We start from the raw sequence: 17,084 nt of genomic DNA on the forward strand, positions 1-17,084 counted from the left end.
TGACCGGGCCGGCAAGCCACCAAGCCGGGTCAGCCCCGAGTTCAGAAAACGTAAGACATCGTCGAGAAAATGCGATTGTCCCTTTGGCTTCTTTGCCATTGAGCAGCGAACTCAGTGGACTATCCGCTACCGGCCGGACCCTTCGCATTTGCAGCATAACCATGGACCGAGCGAGAGTCCGTCAAATCACCCTGCAGCCAGAAAGCTCGACAGTAAGATGGTTGCCGCTGTGAAGCAACTAAAAGATAGTGGTTAGTATTCATCTCCAAAAAATGTTGAAGAATTAGGGGAGTGGAAAAGGGGAGAGGCGGAAGGCCTGTTGGGCAGAAATTCTCGCTAACCGATCCCTCGTGTAGGTGCAGGCGTATCTGAAACACTGCAGATTCTCCAAACTGATAATCCTGACTGCCACTTATTACCGAGGGACATTTACAACGCGCGGGCTGCCATTAACCGTAATCCGCAGAAAGTAGCCACGGGCCTGGCGGAGAACCGGCCGGCCATATACACCAAGCCGTTGCAGTCGCCCGAAGACCGCATACGAGCCGAGCTGAGGCGCGAGCTCGCCAAGGCCCGCGAAGACTTGAAAAAGATTGAAGAGGAGAAGCAAAAGGAGATTGACGACCTCAAGGCCAAGATGGCGGAAAAGGACAAGCTGATAGAAAAGTTTGAAATGTTTATCGACATTTGTAACGGCAGGGTCATTCTGCAGAGAGAAAGGCTAGCTGGTCCTGAAGGCGGCGCGGCGGGCGGTGGCAACCCGAGTGTTTAAGCCTCCTCTGCTTTTGCGTTTTGCCTGTTCCCCCCTCCTCAACCTCCCCCCCTTCTTCCCTCCTCCTGGCGTATCGGTCTTTGAGATATACATTAAAGGGGCACACTGGAGAGCAGTCGGTCGTTCCGGTTCTACGGAGTCTAAAGTCTACATACGGAGAGGCGTTAAGAAACGGTATGGTGTGCTGGTTTTTCATTCATTTATGACTTCTTTTCTGTGTGTCTTTATGCAAGTATATGACGTTGTGGATCGTTTTCTTTTGCTTTTCTGTCTTTTTTCTTTTTTCTTTTCCTATCAGAGGAGGTGGATTCATTTCCGACCTGTCCAGAGACTTAAATCAAGAGGGCCTTTTTTGCATTGAGGTCGTTTCCTTTTTCAGTTTTAACTTTTTCTACTCTTGTTCTTTTTCTTTGCTGTTGGGGCGTCAAATATGTAAACCTGGTCTTGAGGATGATGAAGGGGGGGATTATGTTGATGGATAAGCAATTGGTAGTTTTACGTTGGTAGAATTTACTTAAGGGTCAATGTTTGAATGATGAACTCAATGGTTTTTTTTAAGTGGACGTGGATCTTTCTTTCGGTTCTTTGTCTGGTTTTTGGCTGCTCTGCTTTACGATGACAGCCTGAAGTCGAGATTCATCAGTGGGTATGCGGAAGACTACCATTTTGAGAGAATTAGACCAGTGCTAGGCGAAAATGTGAAGAAACCGCAAATAGCACGCAAAGAGAAATGAGACAGACTGATACGGCCTCAGCATACCCAGATTGTCGCGAAAGGTACAACAGTATGTTTGGGAGTGATTTGGAATGGGATGGTGAATGAATGGATGCGTACATATGCACTGTGAGAGTGCTGATATTGACCCTATCTACCACCTGTCTATGGAATATATAACCTCAATTTATATGCATACCTCTATTTCCTTATTGAGACGAGGACCACATATCTGCACCCTGTAACGTGGTACAGCTAATTAATATGCACGTACGTACGTAGCTTTGTCCCAGAAAATAAAGGTGGAGTGTTAATATCGAGATACCGAAAAAGATAAAGAAAAGACGTTGGTTGAGTCGAAAAGGAGATGTGGCGTGGCCGTATGGAAATGGATGGGTTTGCTAAAAGGGAGGGTGTGGTTTTGCGGTTTTATTCCTGCATGGGAGATGTGGTGTCGAGTTACCCTTACCCGGTAGACGCACCCCGTGTGGTTGGGGAATTTTTTTTTCTTTCAGGGGAGGTGTGTGTGTTTTTAGGGGACGGGAGTTGCGGGATGGTATGGAGGTAAGGTAAGGTTGGGTTTAGGTTTGGTCTTTTGGTGGCCCGGGGTGGTTTTTGTTTGTAGGTGAATGATACTGTACGGGTGATTTTTCTTATAGAAGGGGTGATGGAGAGGAGGGGTTTGAATGGTTTGTGTGGTGTTGATTGGGAGATGGGACAGCCGATGAGATGAGTATTTTAGATGATGTTTGGATGATTGGTGAGGGATTCCACGTATGAGGAGGCGTTGCTGGGAATAGGGAGTGATGGAATAGTGTTATGGAGATTGAGCTCTACTATTAGTTGCCGTCCACTAAAACTCTTGGGGTAGATATTAGGAGTATAGTATATCAGATGGATGTATATATTGGTTCATGTACGTGTACCCGATGATTAAGTGCTTCAACTTCAAACCTCTACTACGAATAATTGACTGATGCTCACTCGACTGGGATCTTCTCTACATCAACGCCTTTTCTGTTCCATCCACAAAAAAACTAAAACACCAAAAACAATGGCCCTCAAAACGCCACGCCTCCAGCCAATCAGGCACGCATTCGACCTTGCTCCCACCCCCACCCGCGTGCGCTGGCAGCTTGTTGTCCCACCGCCTGACGATTGATTGATTCACAGCGACTACAGCAGGACTAGCACTGGACATGGAACTAGGGGTCCCTCCATTTGGGTTTGGGCTTGTTTGGGGTCGAGCAAACCGGAGGTTGGGGCCATTTTAGCTTCAGTTCGACGGGCTTGTGCCTGTGCTGTAGCGCACTTTGCATGTACTGTAGTGTAGCTGCTACTGTACGGGAGTACCTTTTTGTGGATTGGACTGGATCAGATGCATGTTTCTGTCTTTGTGCGGTGAGCCTCCTATTCGTTCCATCAACGGCACTTCACTTTCTCTGCTTCTTTTCACTAGCATTGTCTTGTTCGTCTTTTCGTTTCGCGATTAACTCTGAACCCCTGTACAGACCAACGTCGATTCTTTGCTCGCTTGTGACAGAGCGAGACCCCGGAATCTCGGAGTGTTTCTGTGTCGGTGTACTCACACTGCGGTACAGTACCTCGAGCTACTTCTGCCAAGGTACGAGCTCAACGTGCAGCGACGCCACGCCTGCATCTCTCCTTGTGAAACCTCCTGCTTTGTACTCACGACAGCTCCCAAACTGCACGCGAATAGCATCTTCATCTTCTACCTTACCTACTGCTTGTACTTCTTTTCCCCCCTGTCGAGCTTCCTTTTGTCCCGTTCCTCTGCCTGAGCCCCTCTCCACACAACCCCTGGCCAACATTCCTTCTAGCCCCCCGATAAACGAGCAAACGAGCGACCTCGACACCCCACCATCGAAACCTATCCCGAACCCGACGTCTCTGGAGATGACCGGCTTCTCGACATAGAAGCTCCCTTTGTCCCCTTCTTTTTCTCGGTCTCTTCCACAACTCGACGCTCGCGCCATGGAAGTGACCTCGGCCAACGCCCCGAGCCTCGGCGCCTCCAACGGCAACGGCGTCTCGATCCCGGCGCCCTCGTCGCCCTCACCGACGCCGACGCCATTCCCGACCATCGAGCCCGAACGCGTGGTTGACCACCTCGCTGCCATTTGCGAGATTGCCCTGGGCGCATCGCGAAGCGACCTGGAGCTGCCGGGCAACCTGCTGCACAAGGCGTCGTATGCAGAGACCATCTCGCGGTGCACGCGCTTCGCCAACGATACGCTCAATGTGCTGTATATCCAGAAGGACGTGGTTCAGTCCGGGTCGCTGGAGAACGGCAACGAAAACGGAGACGCGGGCGAGAATGGCAATGGCGTTGCTGGTGAGGATTTCTGTACTTCTCTCTCTTCCCCCGACTCCCCCATTTCCTTGTTGTTGTTTTCTTATAGCAGCTTTTGTTTTGTTTTCTTTTGACTGACGCTTGTGATAAGCTCCCTCTACCTACGACTACACTCTTTCGACCGAAATCACCTCTACACCTACTACTGTCGCCACTTTGATTTTGCTCAAGGCATCGCAAGCGATTGATCCTTCTCGTCCTCTTACCTCTCAAATATTTATTACTAATCTACCTGGTCCTGCCTCCCTTAATGCCGCCTCGGGAGAGCAGGGCGTTGCACTCTCCCCGTGGGAGGTGCTCCATTCTCAAGTCCACCATGCCTTGGTGCCATACTTTGACGCAAACAGCAAGAGCCAGCAGCTGGCCAACGGGTCCAGGGGGCGAGATGTCGATGCGAAGACGGGTATTCCAGTTACCAAGAAGCGGTTGAACGACTTGGAGCTGAGTCTGCTCCATCTGCAGCAAAACGTCGACATCCCTGAGATTTCTCTGGCGTTCCACTCGCTTATTCAGAATGTCCTCGATGATGCCGAGGTCACCCAGACAAAGCCCTCCATGGAGGCGATTCCGAAGAATCTTCTACAAGACAGCAGTTTTCTCAACAAGCTGCAGGCCAACGTCAACACCTGGATCAAGTCCATCCAGGGCATCACCAAACTGACAAAAGAAACCTCGTCCAACGCCGTTCAAGAGTTTAGCACCGCCAGCCAAGAGGTCAACTTTTGGCTGTCCATGGAGTCAGCGCTGGAGGGTATTGAGGACCAGCTTAGGAGCGAAGGTGTCCTCCTGACCCTCGACGTATTGAAGCATGCGAAGCGTTTCCAGGCCACGGTTAGTTTCGTCGCTGATACGGGCCTGAAGGAGGCCAAGGAAAAGGCGCAAAAGTACAACCAGCTGATGCGCGACTTTCCGCTCGACGAGCTGCTGTCTGCCCCGTCTCTGCTCAAGGTGGAGGAGGCCATTACTCAGATCTTTGCTCACTTGATGAAGAAGCTGAGGGTGTGCCCGTATCCCATTCGGAGAGCGCTGAGCTTGGCTCAGGCTATTTCGGCGGATCTAAACGACGTGTTGCTTCGTTTGCTTCCGGGTACCGAGCTGGTTAACCTGGGCTACCCAGAATTTCAGAATGTCATGCGAACATGCGACAGCATTTTCGTTGCCTGGGAGGACAATATCAAGGAGTTTACGCACCTGGCCCGTATGCTCATCATCCGCAGAAACGAGAAGCGTATTCCCATCAACGTCGAGAAGAACCACTCTGAGCTGGAGTCGCGAATCAAGTATGTCAGCGCATTCCGAGACAACCACGAACAGCTGCAGAGGACCATTGTCAACGTTTTGGGGCCAAAGGCCATCATTCCCGGCGTTGTCGACATTACTTCCTCCTCGGCCAACCCCACTGCTACTGCTGGCGCCGTCATTGAGGAAATGGGCGATGTAGATGCAGTTGAGGAGGTTAAGCGAGCCTGGGAAGCGCTGCAGAATGTCGACCTCTTGGATGTGACGGACCAGGGCAAGGAACGGTGGGCGCAGGCCGAAAACCTGTACAATGAGCGCACAACGCGAGTCGAAAACTCCATCATTGCGAGGCTGCGTGACCGCCTTGCCACGGCCAAGACTGCCAACGAAATGTTCCGAGTCTTTTCCAAGTTCAACGCCCTCTTTGTGCGGCCCAAGATTCGTGGTGCCATTCAAGAGTACCAGAACCAGCTGATGGATCACGTCAAGCAGGCTATCAATGGCCTGCACGAGAGGTTCAAGCAGCAGTATGGCCATTCCGAGGCCCATGCCATGGCGCAGCTTCGCGATCTCCCACCAGTCTCGGGTGCCATCATTTGGGCTCGTCAGATTGAGCTCCAGCTTGACGGATACATGAAAAAGGTCGAGGCCGTCCTTGGACCCGACTGGACTCTACATGCCGAGGGCCACAAGCTCCAGGAAGAAAGCGAGCTGTTCAAGAACAAGCTGGATACTGGCAGGATATACGACGCTTGGCTGGCTGATGCCAATCGGCGCAAAATCTCAATCGCTGGACAGCTTTTTAACATCAATCGAGTGAGATCTGCGGGTGGTATCCTTGAGCTCAATGTCAACTTTGATCCTCAAATCATCACCTTGTTCAAAGAGACCAGAAACTTGACCTGGCAGTCTTACCTGGTTCCCCACGCGGTAACGACCGTGTCCAAAGATGCCAAGAGAGTGTATCCTTATGCCGTTAGTTTGATGGAAGGTGTCCGAACTCTGTCCCAGACGCTGCGGCAGATATCCACAATGGGTGAGGAAGCTATCCTCCTCAACGGATACAAGAATGAGGTGTACAAGCTCATTGGCGATGGTGTCCCGCTGAGGTGGGAGTCCTTTGTCAACTCACACGAGCTCTTTTATGCCGATCAGAGACAGATTCGCCCCTTGCTTCCTGGAAGCACCGGATTTGGGCCGGCCAAGAACACGGAGAGCAAGCATGGCATGTTCATCTGGGGCTTCTCGGCGGCCGTTTCTGTGCTTCAGTCAAAGACGGCTACCCTTAACTCCATCTACGCTACCATCGAGCAAGCTCTCAAGGACCTCAGCGGTTGCCCTTACGATGCTGCTGCTTTCCAGTCTTACCTTGATACTATCCAGGGCGCTGTTGATCAGCTCAACTTGGAACAGTATGCCAACTTGGACTTTTGGGTGCGTGGTGTCAATCACAAGGTCCAAACCATCCTGCTGGAGCGTCTTTCCACCGCTGTTCAGGCCTGGATAGCTGCGTTTGAGCAAGATGTCACCGAGGAAGACAGGTGGAAGCAGTCCAAAGAGGACGATGGAAAGCAAGATGGGCCAACCATGAAGCGTCTCATTCTCGAGATTACCATGCGCAATCAGGTCATCTATCTTGACCCGCCGTTGGAGTACGCCAGAGCCAGCTGGTTCCTCCATCTCCACGATTGGCTGGGCATTGTCTGTAACCTGCGCAAGATCAAGGCTACGCGATACCAGATGAGCCTCAACACTGACGCCCAAGAGGAAGCCCGCTTCACCGACCTGCCTTCTCACTGTGCCGATATGCTTCACCGCGTTTACCTGTCTGTCGAGAAGAAGCTCAGGGAAGTGAGCATCTATGTCGACAAGTGGCTCCAGTTCCAGTCTCTTTGGGACCTTCAGTCTGACCAGGTCTACGACATGCTTGGTGACCACCTCCCTCGATGGCTCGAATGTCTCCAGGATATTCGAAAGGTCCGAACGACTTTTGACACGCAAGAAGTTAGCCGCTCATTTGGTCACATTACCATTGACTATGACCAAGTCCAGACCAAGGTGAATGCCAAGTACGATCAGTGGCAGCAGGAGATTCTCATCAAGTTTGCCAATCGACTGGGCAACCGAATGCGTGATATCAACGCCGAAATCGAAAAGGCACGAAAAAACCTCGAGGGCCAGAGCTCAGACACCTCATCTACTGCGGCCGCCGTCTTGTTCATCACGGCGGTGCAGAGCTGCCGACGCAACGCAAAGCTGTGGGCACCAGAGATTGACATGTTCCGCCAAGGACAGTCTACTCTGGTGAGGCAACGCTACCCATTCCCTAATGACTGGCTGCACATTGAGCAGATTGAGAGCCAGTGGGAAGCACTCAAGGAGATTCTGGAAAAGAAGTCCAAGATAATGGAGGAGCAATCTGATGCTATGCGAGCAAACATTATTGCTCAAGATAAGCTGATCAATGAGCGCATCAATGAGATTGTGGCCCAGTGGAACGAGGAGAAGCCCGTGTCTGGAACTATCCAGCCCGACGTCGCCTCTGCAACTCTGACCACTTTTGAGACTCGTATCACAGCTTTGCAGGAGGAATTCCAGCAGGTCATGAAGGCAAGGGAAGCTCTTGACATCCCCGGCAACAATGACAGCATTTTGGAAATCACTCTGGAGGAAGTTCGTGATTTCCGGTCTGTTTGGTCCAACCTCTCCACCATTTGGACGAGTCTCAATGAAACCCGAGACATGCTGTGGACTGCTGTTCAACCCAGAAAGATTCGCCAAAAAGTTGATGACTTGATCAAGAGCACAAAGGATATGCCTAGTAGAATGAGGCAGTATGCCGCTTTTGAGCACGTCCAGGGAGTCTTGCGAGGCTTCCTCAAGGTCAACAATATCCTGTCTGACTTGAAATCCGATGCCATCCGCGAACGACACTGGCACAAGATTTACAAGCAGATCAAACCCCAGAAGCGCTTCTCACCTAGCTCCATGACACTTGGTGATGTCTGGGATCTTAACCTCACTGCCACCGAAGTCATCGTCAAGGACATTATCGCCCAGGCCCAGGGCGAGATGGCCCTCGAAGAGTTCTTGAAGCAAGTTCGTGAAACATGGCAGAACTATGCCTTGGAGATGGTCAACTACCAAAACAAGTGCAGGCTCATCCGTGGTTGGGATGACCTCTTTGCCAAGTGTAGTGAGAATTTGAACTCTCTTCAGGCCATGAAGCACTCGCCTTACTACAAGGAGTTTGAAGAAGATGCGGTGGCGTGGGAGGACAAGCTGAACCGCGTCCACGTGCTCTTCGACGTCTGGATCGATGTGCAGCGCCAGTGGGTGTACCTGGAGGGTGTCTTTACCGGAAATGCGGATATCAAGCACCTTCTTCCTATCGAGTCTGGTCGTTTCCAGAACATCAACAGCGAATTCTTGGCCGTCATGAAAAAGGCTAACAAGACGCCCTACGTCCTCGATGTGCTGAACATTCCTAACGCTCAAAAGTCCCTGGAGCGTCTGGCAGAAATGCTGAACAAGATCCAGAAGGCTCTTGGTGAATACTTGGAGAAGGAACGTGTTTCTTTCCCTCGATTCTACTTTGTCGGTGACGAAGATTTGCTGGAAATGATTGGTAACAGCAACGACACCCTGCGTATCGCCAAGCACTTCAAGAAGATGTTTGCTGGGTTGGCAGGCCTTATTATGGATGACGAGGGAGTCATCTCTGGCTTCACTTCCAAGGAGGGCGAGGCTGTCACACTAAACAAGGAGATTTCTTTGGCAAAGACGCCTAGAATCAACGACTGGCTCGCATTGCTGGAAAACGGAATGAAGCAGACGCTGGCGGAGCTGTTGGCAAAGGCAGTGGAGGAGTATACTCCGATTTTCGAGTCTGAAAACATCGATCGGGAAGCTCTAGTTACCTTTATGGATGCATTCCCCAGTCAGATTGTTGTCCTCGCAACCCAGGCTGCCTGGACGACAGCTGTCGAAAATTCGCTTGCTGCTGGTGGCCAGACGCTGCAGACTCTTTTTGAGAGAGAAGTGCAGGTTCTTCGCGTCCTTGCGGAGACTGTTCTGGGAGACCTCGAAGTCATCCAGCGAAAGAAGTGCGAACAGCTGATTACCGAATGCGTTCACCAGCGAGATGTGATTGAGAAGCTGGTCAATGTCAAGGCTGATTCTGCCGGCCACTACCTTTGGCAGCTCCAGATGCGCTATGTGTACACTCCCGAAGGCAACTTCCTCACTCGTTTGTACATCAAGATGGCCAATGCCAAACTAAACTACGGCTTCGAGTATCTCGGTGTCCCCGATCGTCTCGTTCGAACTCCTCTTACCGACCGATGTTTCCTTACTCTTACCCAGGCTCTTTGCCAGCGCCTCGGAGGTTCGCCGTATGGTCCCGCTGGTACAGGAAAGACGGAATCCGTCAAGGCCCTGGGTGTCCAGCTCGGAAGATTTACGCTCGTCTTCTGCTGTGACGACACTTTTGATTTCCAGGCCATGGGTCGTATCTTTTTGGGTATTTGCCAGGTTGGTGCGTGGGGCTGCTTCGACGAGTTTAACCGTCTCGAAGAGAGGATCTTGTCTGCTGTTTCGCAACAGATTCAGAACATCCAGCTCGGTCTGAAGCAGGGAGCCGAAAACGACAAGTCGCAGATTGAGCTTGTTGGCCGACAGCTTCGTGTCAACGAGAACACGGGCATCTTCATCACCATGAACCCCGGCTATGCTGGTCGTTCTAACCTGCCCGATAACTTGAAGAAGCTTTTCCGAAGCGTTGCCATGTCCAAGCCAGACAAGGAGCTCATTGCCGAAGTCATGCTGTACTCGCAAGGTTTTGGCCAGGCCAAGCGGCTCTCGAAGCAGACAGTGCCCTTCTTCGACAAGTGTTCAAAGGAGCTGTCTAAGCAAGCCCACTACGATTTCGGTCTTCGTGCGCTCAAGAGTGTTTTGGTCAGCTCTGGTGGACTCAAGCGTTCTCGTTTGTTGGGCGATGGTGATCTCGGCGCGGAAGAGATTGTTGAACCAGAAATCCTTGTACAAAGTATTCGTGAGACCATTGCACCCAAGCTGATCAAGTCGGATGTGGACATTATGATCAACATCGAGGAGGACTGCTTCCCTGGCGTCCAGTACGTGCCTGCTAACTTGCACGCTCTGGAGGATGCTATTCGTACGCTCGCTGCTGAGCGCCAACTTGTAGTGACAGATCTGTGGATGACCAAGGTTCTTCAGCTGTACCAGATTCAAAAGATTCACCATGGTGTCATGATGGTTGGTAACTCTGGTACGGGTAAATCAGCCGCCTGGAAGCTCCTGCTTGATGCTCTGCAAAAGGTGGAGAATGTCGAGGGCGTTTCTCACGTCATTGATTCCAAGGTCATGTCCAAGGAGGCTCTGTACGGTAACTTGGACTCTACCACTCGTGAATGGACGGACGGTCTCTTCACCAGCATCCTACGTAAAATTGTGGACAACCTTCGTGGCGAAGACTCCAAGAGACACTGGATCGTCTTTGACGGTGACGTTGATCCCGAGTGGGTAGAAAACTTGAACAGTGTGCTTGACGACAACAAGCTGCTTACCCTGCCCAACGGAGAGCGTCTCAACTTGCCGGCCAATGTCCGCATCATGTTCGAAGTCGAGACGTTGAAGTATGCAACTCTCGCCACTGTTAGTCGATGTGGTATGGTTTGGTTTAGCGAGGATACCGTCTCGCCCAACATGATGGTGACCAACTACATCGAGACGCTCCGTAGCGTTCCCTTTGAAGACCTGGATGAAGATAACGTTGCCACGGGCCAAAGCCCAGCTAAGACGCTGGCCATTCAAGCTCAGGTTGCCGATATGCTCAAGGGATACCTGACGGAGGAAGACTTTATCAACCAGGCCTTGGAGCGGGCTCAGCGATACAACCACATCATGGAGTTTACAGTTGCTCGTGTTCTCACGACCCTGTTTTCGCTATTGAACAAGGCTGCCCGTGATATTATTGAGTATAATGGGCAGCACGCCGACTTCCCGCTAGAGTACGATCAGATTGAGGGCTTCATGGCAAAGAAGCTGCTTCTTGCGCTCGTCTGGGCACTTACGGGAGACTGTCCGCTTGGTGACCGAAAGCTGTTTGGTGATGACATTTGCGCATTTGCCAACTTTGGATCGCCACCTCTGGATGGTACCAGCTCACTTATTGATTTCGATGTTCTCCTGCCCCAGGCTGAGTGGACGCCTTGGCAGAACCAGGTGCCCACCATTGAGGTCAACACGCACTCCATCATTCAAACCGACGTTGTCATCCCGACCCTGGATACCGTGCGCCACGAAGATGTCCTTTATTCTTGGCTGGCTGAGCACAAGCCTCTCCTGCTTTGCGGTCCTCCTGGTTCCGGTAAGACGATGACGCTTTTCAGTGCTCTTCGTAAGCTGCCCAATATGGAGGTTGTCGGTCTCAACTTTTCCAGCGCAACTACGCCTGATCTTTTGATCAAGACGTTTGAGCAGTACTGCGAGTACAAGAAGACGCTGAACGGTGTCATGCTGTCTCCTACTCAGATTGGTCGTTGGCTGGTCATCTTCTGTGATGAAATCAACCTTCCGGCTCCCGACAAGTATGGTACTCAGCGAGCAATCTCCTTCCTGCGCCAGCTTGTTGAGCACAACGGCTTCTGGCGAACTTCTGACAAGTCGTGGGTTACTCTTGACCGCATCCAGTTTGTTGGTGCTTGTAACCCGCCTACCGATGCCGGCCGTACGCCCATGGGCGCTCGTTTCCTTCGACATGCTCCCCTTGTCATGGTTGACTACCCCGGCGAGCTCTCCCTCAACCAGATTTACGGCACGTTCAATGCCGCAGTGCTCAAGATTGTGCCCTCGTTGCGTGGATATGCTGAGTCACTTACTCATGCCATGGTCCGCTTCTACCTTGAGTCTCAGCAGAGGTTCACGCCCAAGATTCAGCCCCATTACGTGTACAGTCCCCGTGAACTTACTCGCTGGGTTCGTGGTGTATATGAAGCTATTAAGCCTCTGGAGGCGCTATCTCTGGAAGGTCTCATTCGTATCTGGGCACACGAAGCCCTGCGACTTTTCCAGGATCGTCTTGTAGACGAAGAGGAGCGAAAGTGGACCGAAGAGTCTGTTCGTCGCATTGCTCTCGAATACTTCCCCTCCATGGACGAGGAGAAGGCTCTTGGTGGTCCTATTCTGTTCTCCAACTGGCTGTCCAAGAACTACGTCCCCGTCGACCGAGAGCAGCTCAGAGACTTTGTGTCTGCTCGTCTCAAGACTTTCTGTGAGGAAGAGGTCGATGTTCCGCTTATCCTTTTCAACGACGTCTTGGAGCATGTGCTGCGCATTGATCGTGTCTTCCGACAGCCACAGGGTCACTTGATTCTCATTGGTGTAAGCGGTGGTGGCAAGACTACGCTTTCGCGATTCGTGGCTTGGATGAACGGTCTCAAAGTCTTCCAGATCAAGGTTCACGGCAAGTACTCGGCTGAAGATTTCGACGAGGATTTGCGAGACGTGCTGCGACGATGTGGTTGCAAGGGCGAGAAGATTTGCTTCATCATGGACGAAGCCAACGTTTTGGACTCTGGTTTCCTGGAGCGCATGAACACGCTGCTTGCCAACGCTGAGGTACCTGGTCTCTTTGAGGGCGATGACTACGTTGCCCTGATGACGGCTTGCAAAGAAGGTGCCCAACGACAAAACTTGCACCTTGATTCACCTGAGGAACTGTACAAGTGGTTCACTCAGCAGATTGTCAACAACTTGCACGTCGTCTTCACCATGAACCCGCCCGAGGGTGGTCTCGGCTCCAAGGCCGCCACCAGTCCGGCCTTGTTCAACAGATGTGTGCTGAACTGGTTTGGAGATTGGTCGGATCAAGCGCTGTTCCAGGTTGGCCACGAACTCACACACTCTATCGATCTGGATAAGAGCAGCTTTAACGCTCCGGACACAATCCCGGTGGCTTACCGCGGCTTGCAGCTACCACCGTCGCATCGCGAGACGGTCGTCAACTCTATGGTGTACATTCATTACTCGCTGCAGAGGTATAACCAGAAGCTGCTGAAGCAACAAGGCAAGGTCACGTTCTTGACTCCTCGTCACTTCTTGGACTTTGTTACACAATATGTCAAACTGTACAATGAGAAGCGCGAAGATCTCGAGGAGCAGCAGCGCCACTTGAATGTCGGTCTCGAGAAGTTGAGAGATACCGTAGACAAGGTGCGTGATCTGCGTGTCAGTCTTGCGGAGAAGAAGGCACAGCTCGAGCAGAAGGATGCCGAGGCAAACGAGAAGCTGCAGCGAATGGTTGCAGATCAGCGAGAGGCGGAGCAGAGGAAGAATACTTCCTTGGAGATTCAGGCCGCATTGGAGAAGCAAGAGGCAGAGGTGGCAATGCGGAAGAAGGTTGTGCTCGAGGATTTGGCAAAGGCTGAGCCTGCGGTCGAGGAGGCCAAGGCCAGTGTCAGCAACATTAAGCGACAGCACTTGGTCGAAGTGCGTGGTATGTCTAATCCTCCACAGAGTGTCCGACTTGCACTGGATGCCGTGTGCACTCTGCTTGGACACAAGATCAACGACTGGAAGGCGGTCCAAGGTGTGGTTCGAAGGGAAGACTTTATTGCTAGCATCATCATGTTTGACAATGCCAAGATGATGACCAAGGGTCTACGGAACAGAATGCGCAACGACTTCTTGTCGAACCCCGAGTTTACTTTTGAAAAGGTGAACCACGCTTCCAGGGCTTGTGGTCCCCTTGTCCAGTGGGTCATTGCCCAGGTCAGCTATTCAGATATCTTGGACCGTGTCGGACCTCTCAGAGAGGAAGTTGATCAGCTTGAGGAGCAGGCGCTCGAGACAAAGGCTAGCGCGATGGCGGTCGAGAAGAACATTGCGGAGCTCGAGTCTAGCATCAACACTTACAAGACGGAGTATGCCACTCTCATCAGCGAAACCCAGGCTATCAAGGCGGAGATGTCAAAGGTTCAGTTCAAGGTCGACCGAAGTGTCAGGCTTCTTGACAGCTTGTCGTCTGAGAGGGCTCGTTGGGAGGAAGGAAGCAAGTCTTTCGAGACCCAGATCAGCACCCTTGTTGGTGATGTTCTCGTTGCTTCTGCCTTTTTGGCTTATTCCGGTCTTTACGATCAGACGTTCCGAAAGAACATGATTGACGACTGGTATCACCAGCTGGATTTGTCCGGTATCCAGTTCAAGTCGCCTAACCCGGTGACGGAGTACTTGTCCAGTGCGGATGAGCGACTTGGATGGCAAGAGAACACACTGCCGGTCGACGACTTGTGCACGGAGAACGCCATCATTCTTAAGCGCTTCAACAGGTATCCTCTCATTATTGACCCGTCTGGAAGAGTTACAGAATTCTTGCAGAAGGAGTGCAAGGATCGCCGCTTGACGGTCACGAGCTTCTTGGATGATACCTTTACGAAGCAGCTTGAGAGTTCGCTGCGATTTGGTAACCCCATTCTTATCCAGGACGCTGAGCATCTGGACCCCATTCTCAATCACGTCTTGAACAAGGAGTACCAGCGAACTGGTGGTCGTGTCCTCATCCAGCTTGGTAAGCAGGACATTGACTTTTCGCCATCATTCAAACTCTACCTTTCTACCAGAGATCCGTCAGCTACTTTCGCGCCGGATATTTGCAGTCGTACCACTTTTGTCAACTTTACCGTCACTCAGAGCAGTCTTCAGACTCAGTCACTTAACGATGTGCTCAAGTCGGAGCGTCCTGACGTGGACGAGAGGCGGTCCAACCTCATTAAGCTGCAGGGCGAATTCAAGGTCCATCTGCGACAGCTGGAGAAGCAGTTGCTGCAGGCTCTCAACGAGTCTCGCGGTAACATTCTGGACGACGACAAGGTCATAGAGACGCTGGAGACGCTCAAGACGGAGGCGGCAGACATCTCCGACAAGATGCGCAACACGGAGGGCGTCATGGCCGAAGTGGAAGAGATTACGCAGCAGTACAGCATCATTGCCAAGTCATGCAGTGCCGTGTTTGCCGTTTTAGAACAGCTGCACTACATTAACCACTTTTACCAGTTTTCACTGCAGTATTTCCTGGACATTTTCCAGTCGGTGCTGCGCGGGAACAAGAACTTGGCCAAGGAGACGAATCACAATGCTCGCCGAGATGTTATTGTCAAGGACCTCTTTGTCAATACATTCAAGAGGACGGCGCTTGGTTTGTTGCAGAAGGATCGCATCACTTTGGCTATGCTTCTCGCTCAGGCGTCACCGTACAAGATGGACAAGTCGATGATTGACGTGATTCTTGACAACCGGATCGCGGGCGTGGATGTGTCTTCTGACCTCGATGCCAAAGATGCCGCTTTCCAGGATGCCCGAAAGCTCAGCGTGCTCAAGGAGAAGCTCGATGCCATTCCGAGCAGCGACTGGGACAAGTTCTTTACCGAGGAGCTGGCCGAGGCTGTGGTGCCCCAAGTTTGGGAAGAGGGCACCTCGGAGACGGACCAGGCTCTTTACTCCCTCTTGCTGGTCAAGCTTTTCCGCATGGATCGCTTTGTTCCTGCGGCGGAGCGCTTTGCTACTCTGGTGTTTGGTTCCGACATGTTTGACATTGTGGACGACTTGACCAAGACTGTTAGTGAAGTATCTGCTACTCTCCCCATTGCCCTGGTGTCTAGCCCTGGTTTCGATGCCAGTTACAAGGTGGACAGCCTTGTGCAGAGAATGAACGTGCGCTGCACGAATATTGCTATGGGTTCGAACGAAGGTCTGGCCAGCGCCGACAAGGCCGTCAGCAGTGCAGCAGAGACAGGATCGTGGGTCCTCATCAAGAACGTGCACTTGGCGCCGACGTGGCTGCAGAGCCTGGAGAAGCGCATGGAATCGCTCAACCCGCATAGCGATTTCCGCTTGTTCCTGTCTATGGAATCGAGTCCCAAGATTCCTGTCAACTTGCTCCGTGCCTCGCGCGTGCTCATGTATGAACAGCCGGCTGGTGTGCGAGCCAATATGAAGGACTCAATGTCTTCGCTTGCGACGCGCGCGGTTAAGAGCCCCGTTGAGAGGACGAGACTTTATCTCTTGATTTCATTCTTGCATGCTGTTGTGCAGGAGAGATTACGATATGCGCCGAACCTTGGTTGGAAGGGTTTCTGGGAGTTTAATGATAGCGACGTAAGGATCCCCATTCTCCCTCTTTGGAATTTTCGTGTAGAACTTTGCTGACTTGTAATGACAGTACGAATGCTGTGCGTTTATTGTTGATGTCTGGATTGAGGGAGTTGCTGGCAATCGAACCAACATTGCGCCGCAAAACATTCCGTGGGACATGATTCGCTACCTGGTCACGGAGACGTATGGTGGCAAGATTGATGATGAAGGCGACTTCAAACTCCTCGGACAACTGGTTACGACGTTCCTCACACCCGCTGCCTACGATGCCGACCACAAGCTGGTGGAGGGAGATGACCCGCTCCTCGTTCCGTCAGGTACTGGTCTGCAAGACTTTTTGGCCTGGGTGCACAAGCTTCCTGAGCGTGAGCCGCCTACGTACCTTGGTCTGCCGGCGAATGCAGAGAAGTTGCTGTTGGTTGGCTTGGGTAGGAGCTTGGTTGAGAATTTACGTAAGGTTACGGGGTTGTTGGACGAGAATGAGAGACTTGTGACGGACTTGGAATAAAAAGGGAGAAAGAGGGATGATTAGATGATTATGGGCCATGATGGTTTTACGTTATGAGCTTTTGAGACGATTAGACGGAGGTTACTTATGGCTTTTTTTTTCGTTTTCGTTTTGTGTTTTATGGAGGGCATGCTGCTTAGTAGATGAGATTATGCGGATACCCTGAGATGAGACTTGTTGATTGGTAGTTTTAGAGGTATGCATATACATGTGTTTTTTATGATTTGAATTGTATTTATTTCGAGTGTCGTGTTGATGTGATGGTTCGTCTGCCCATTGGCCCCACCCTTCGTGGCCAACTTAC

The 17,084-nt window shown here is 51.7% G+C and overlaps 2 protein-coding genes across 2 annotated transcripts; one reads left to right on the forward strand and one right to left on the reverse strand.

Annotated features, from left to right (window-relative positions):
* Nucleotides 1-351: 351 nt before the first annotated feature.
* Nucleotides 352-856, reverse strand: M431DRAFT_203830 (hypothetical protein). Its single transcript, XM_024913363.1, has one exon. It carries the CDS (start codon nucleotides 703-705, stop codon nucleotides 430-432), a length of 276 nt encoding a protein of 91 aa, XP_024780782.1. The 5' UTR covers nucleotides 706-856; the 3' UTR covers nucleotides 352-429.
* Nucleotides 857-3,482: 2,626 nt separating this feature from the next.
* On the forward strand, nucleotides 3,483-16,780 carry M431DRAFT_72237 (hypothetical protein; the record flags this gene model as incomplete). Its single annotated transcript, XM_024922000.1, has 3 exons — nucleotides 3,483-3,843; nucleotides 3,953-16,275; nucleotides 16,340-16,780. 3 exons carry the CDS (start codon nucleotides 3,483-3,485, stop codon nucleotides 16,778-16,780), a joined length of 13,125 nt encoding a protein of 4,374 aa, XP_024780783.1.
* Between the last annotated feature and the right edge of the window lie 304 nt (nucleotides 16,781-17,084).

The sequence above is a fragment of the Trichoderma harzianum genome, assembly GCF_003025095.1.
Source record: "Trichoderma harzianum CBS 226.95 unplaced genomic scaffold M431scaffold_1, whole genome shotgun sequence".
Classification (NCBI taxonomy): Eukaryota; Fungi; Ascomycota; class Sordariomycetes; order Hypocreales; family Hypocreaceae; genus Trichoderma; species Trichoderma harzianum.

Bases quoted from the DNA above. Each gene is read 5' to 3' on its own strand.
- M431DRAFT_203830 (XM_024913363.1), bottom strand. From the start codon at position 705: ATGACCCTGCCGTTACAAATGTCGATAAACATTTCAAACTTTTCTATC.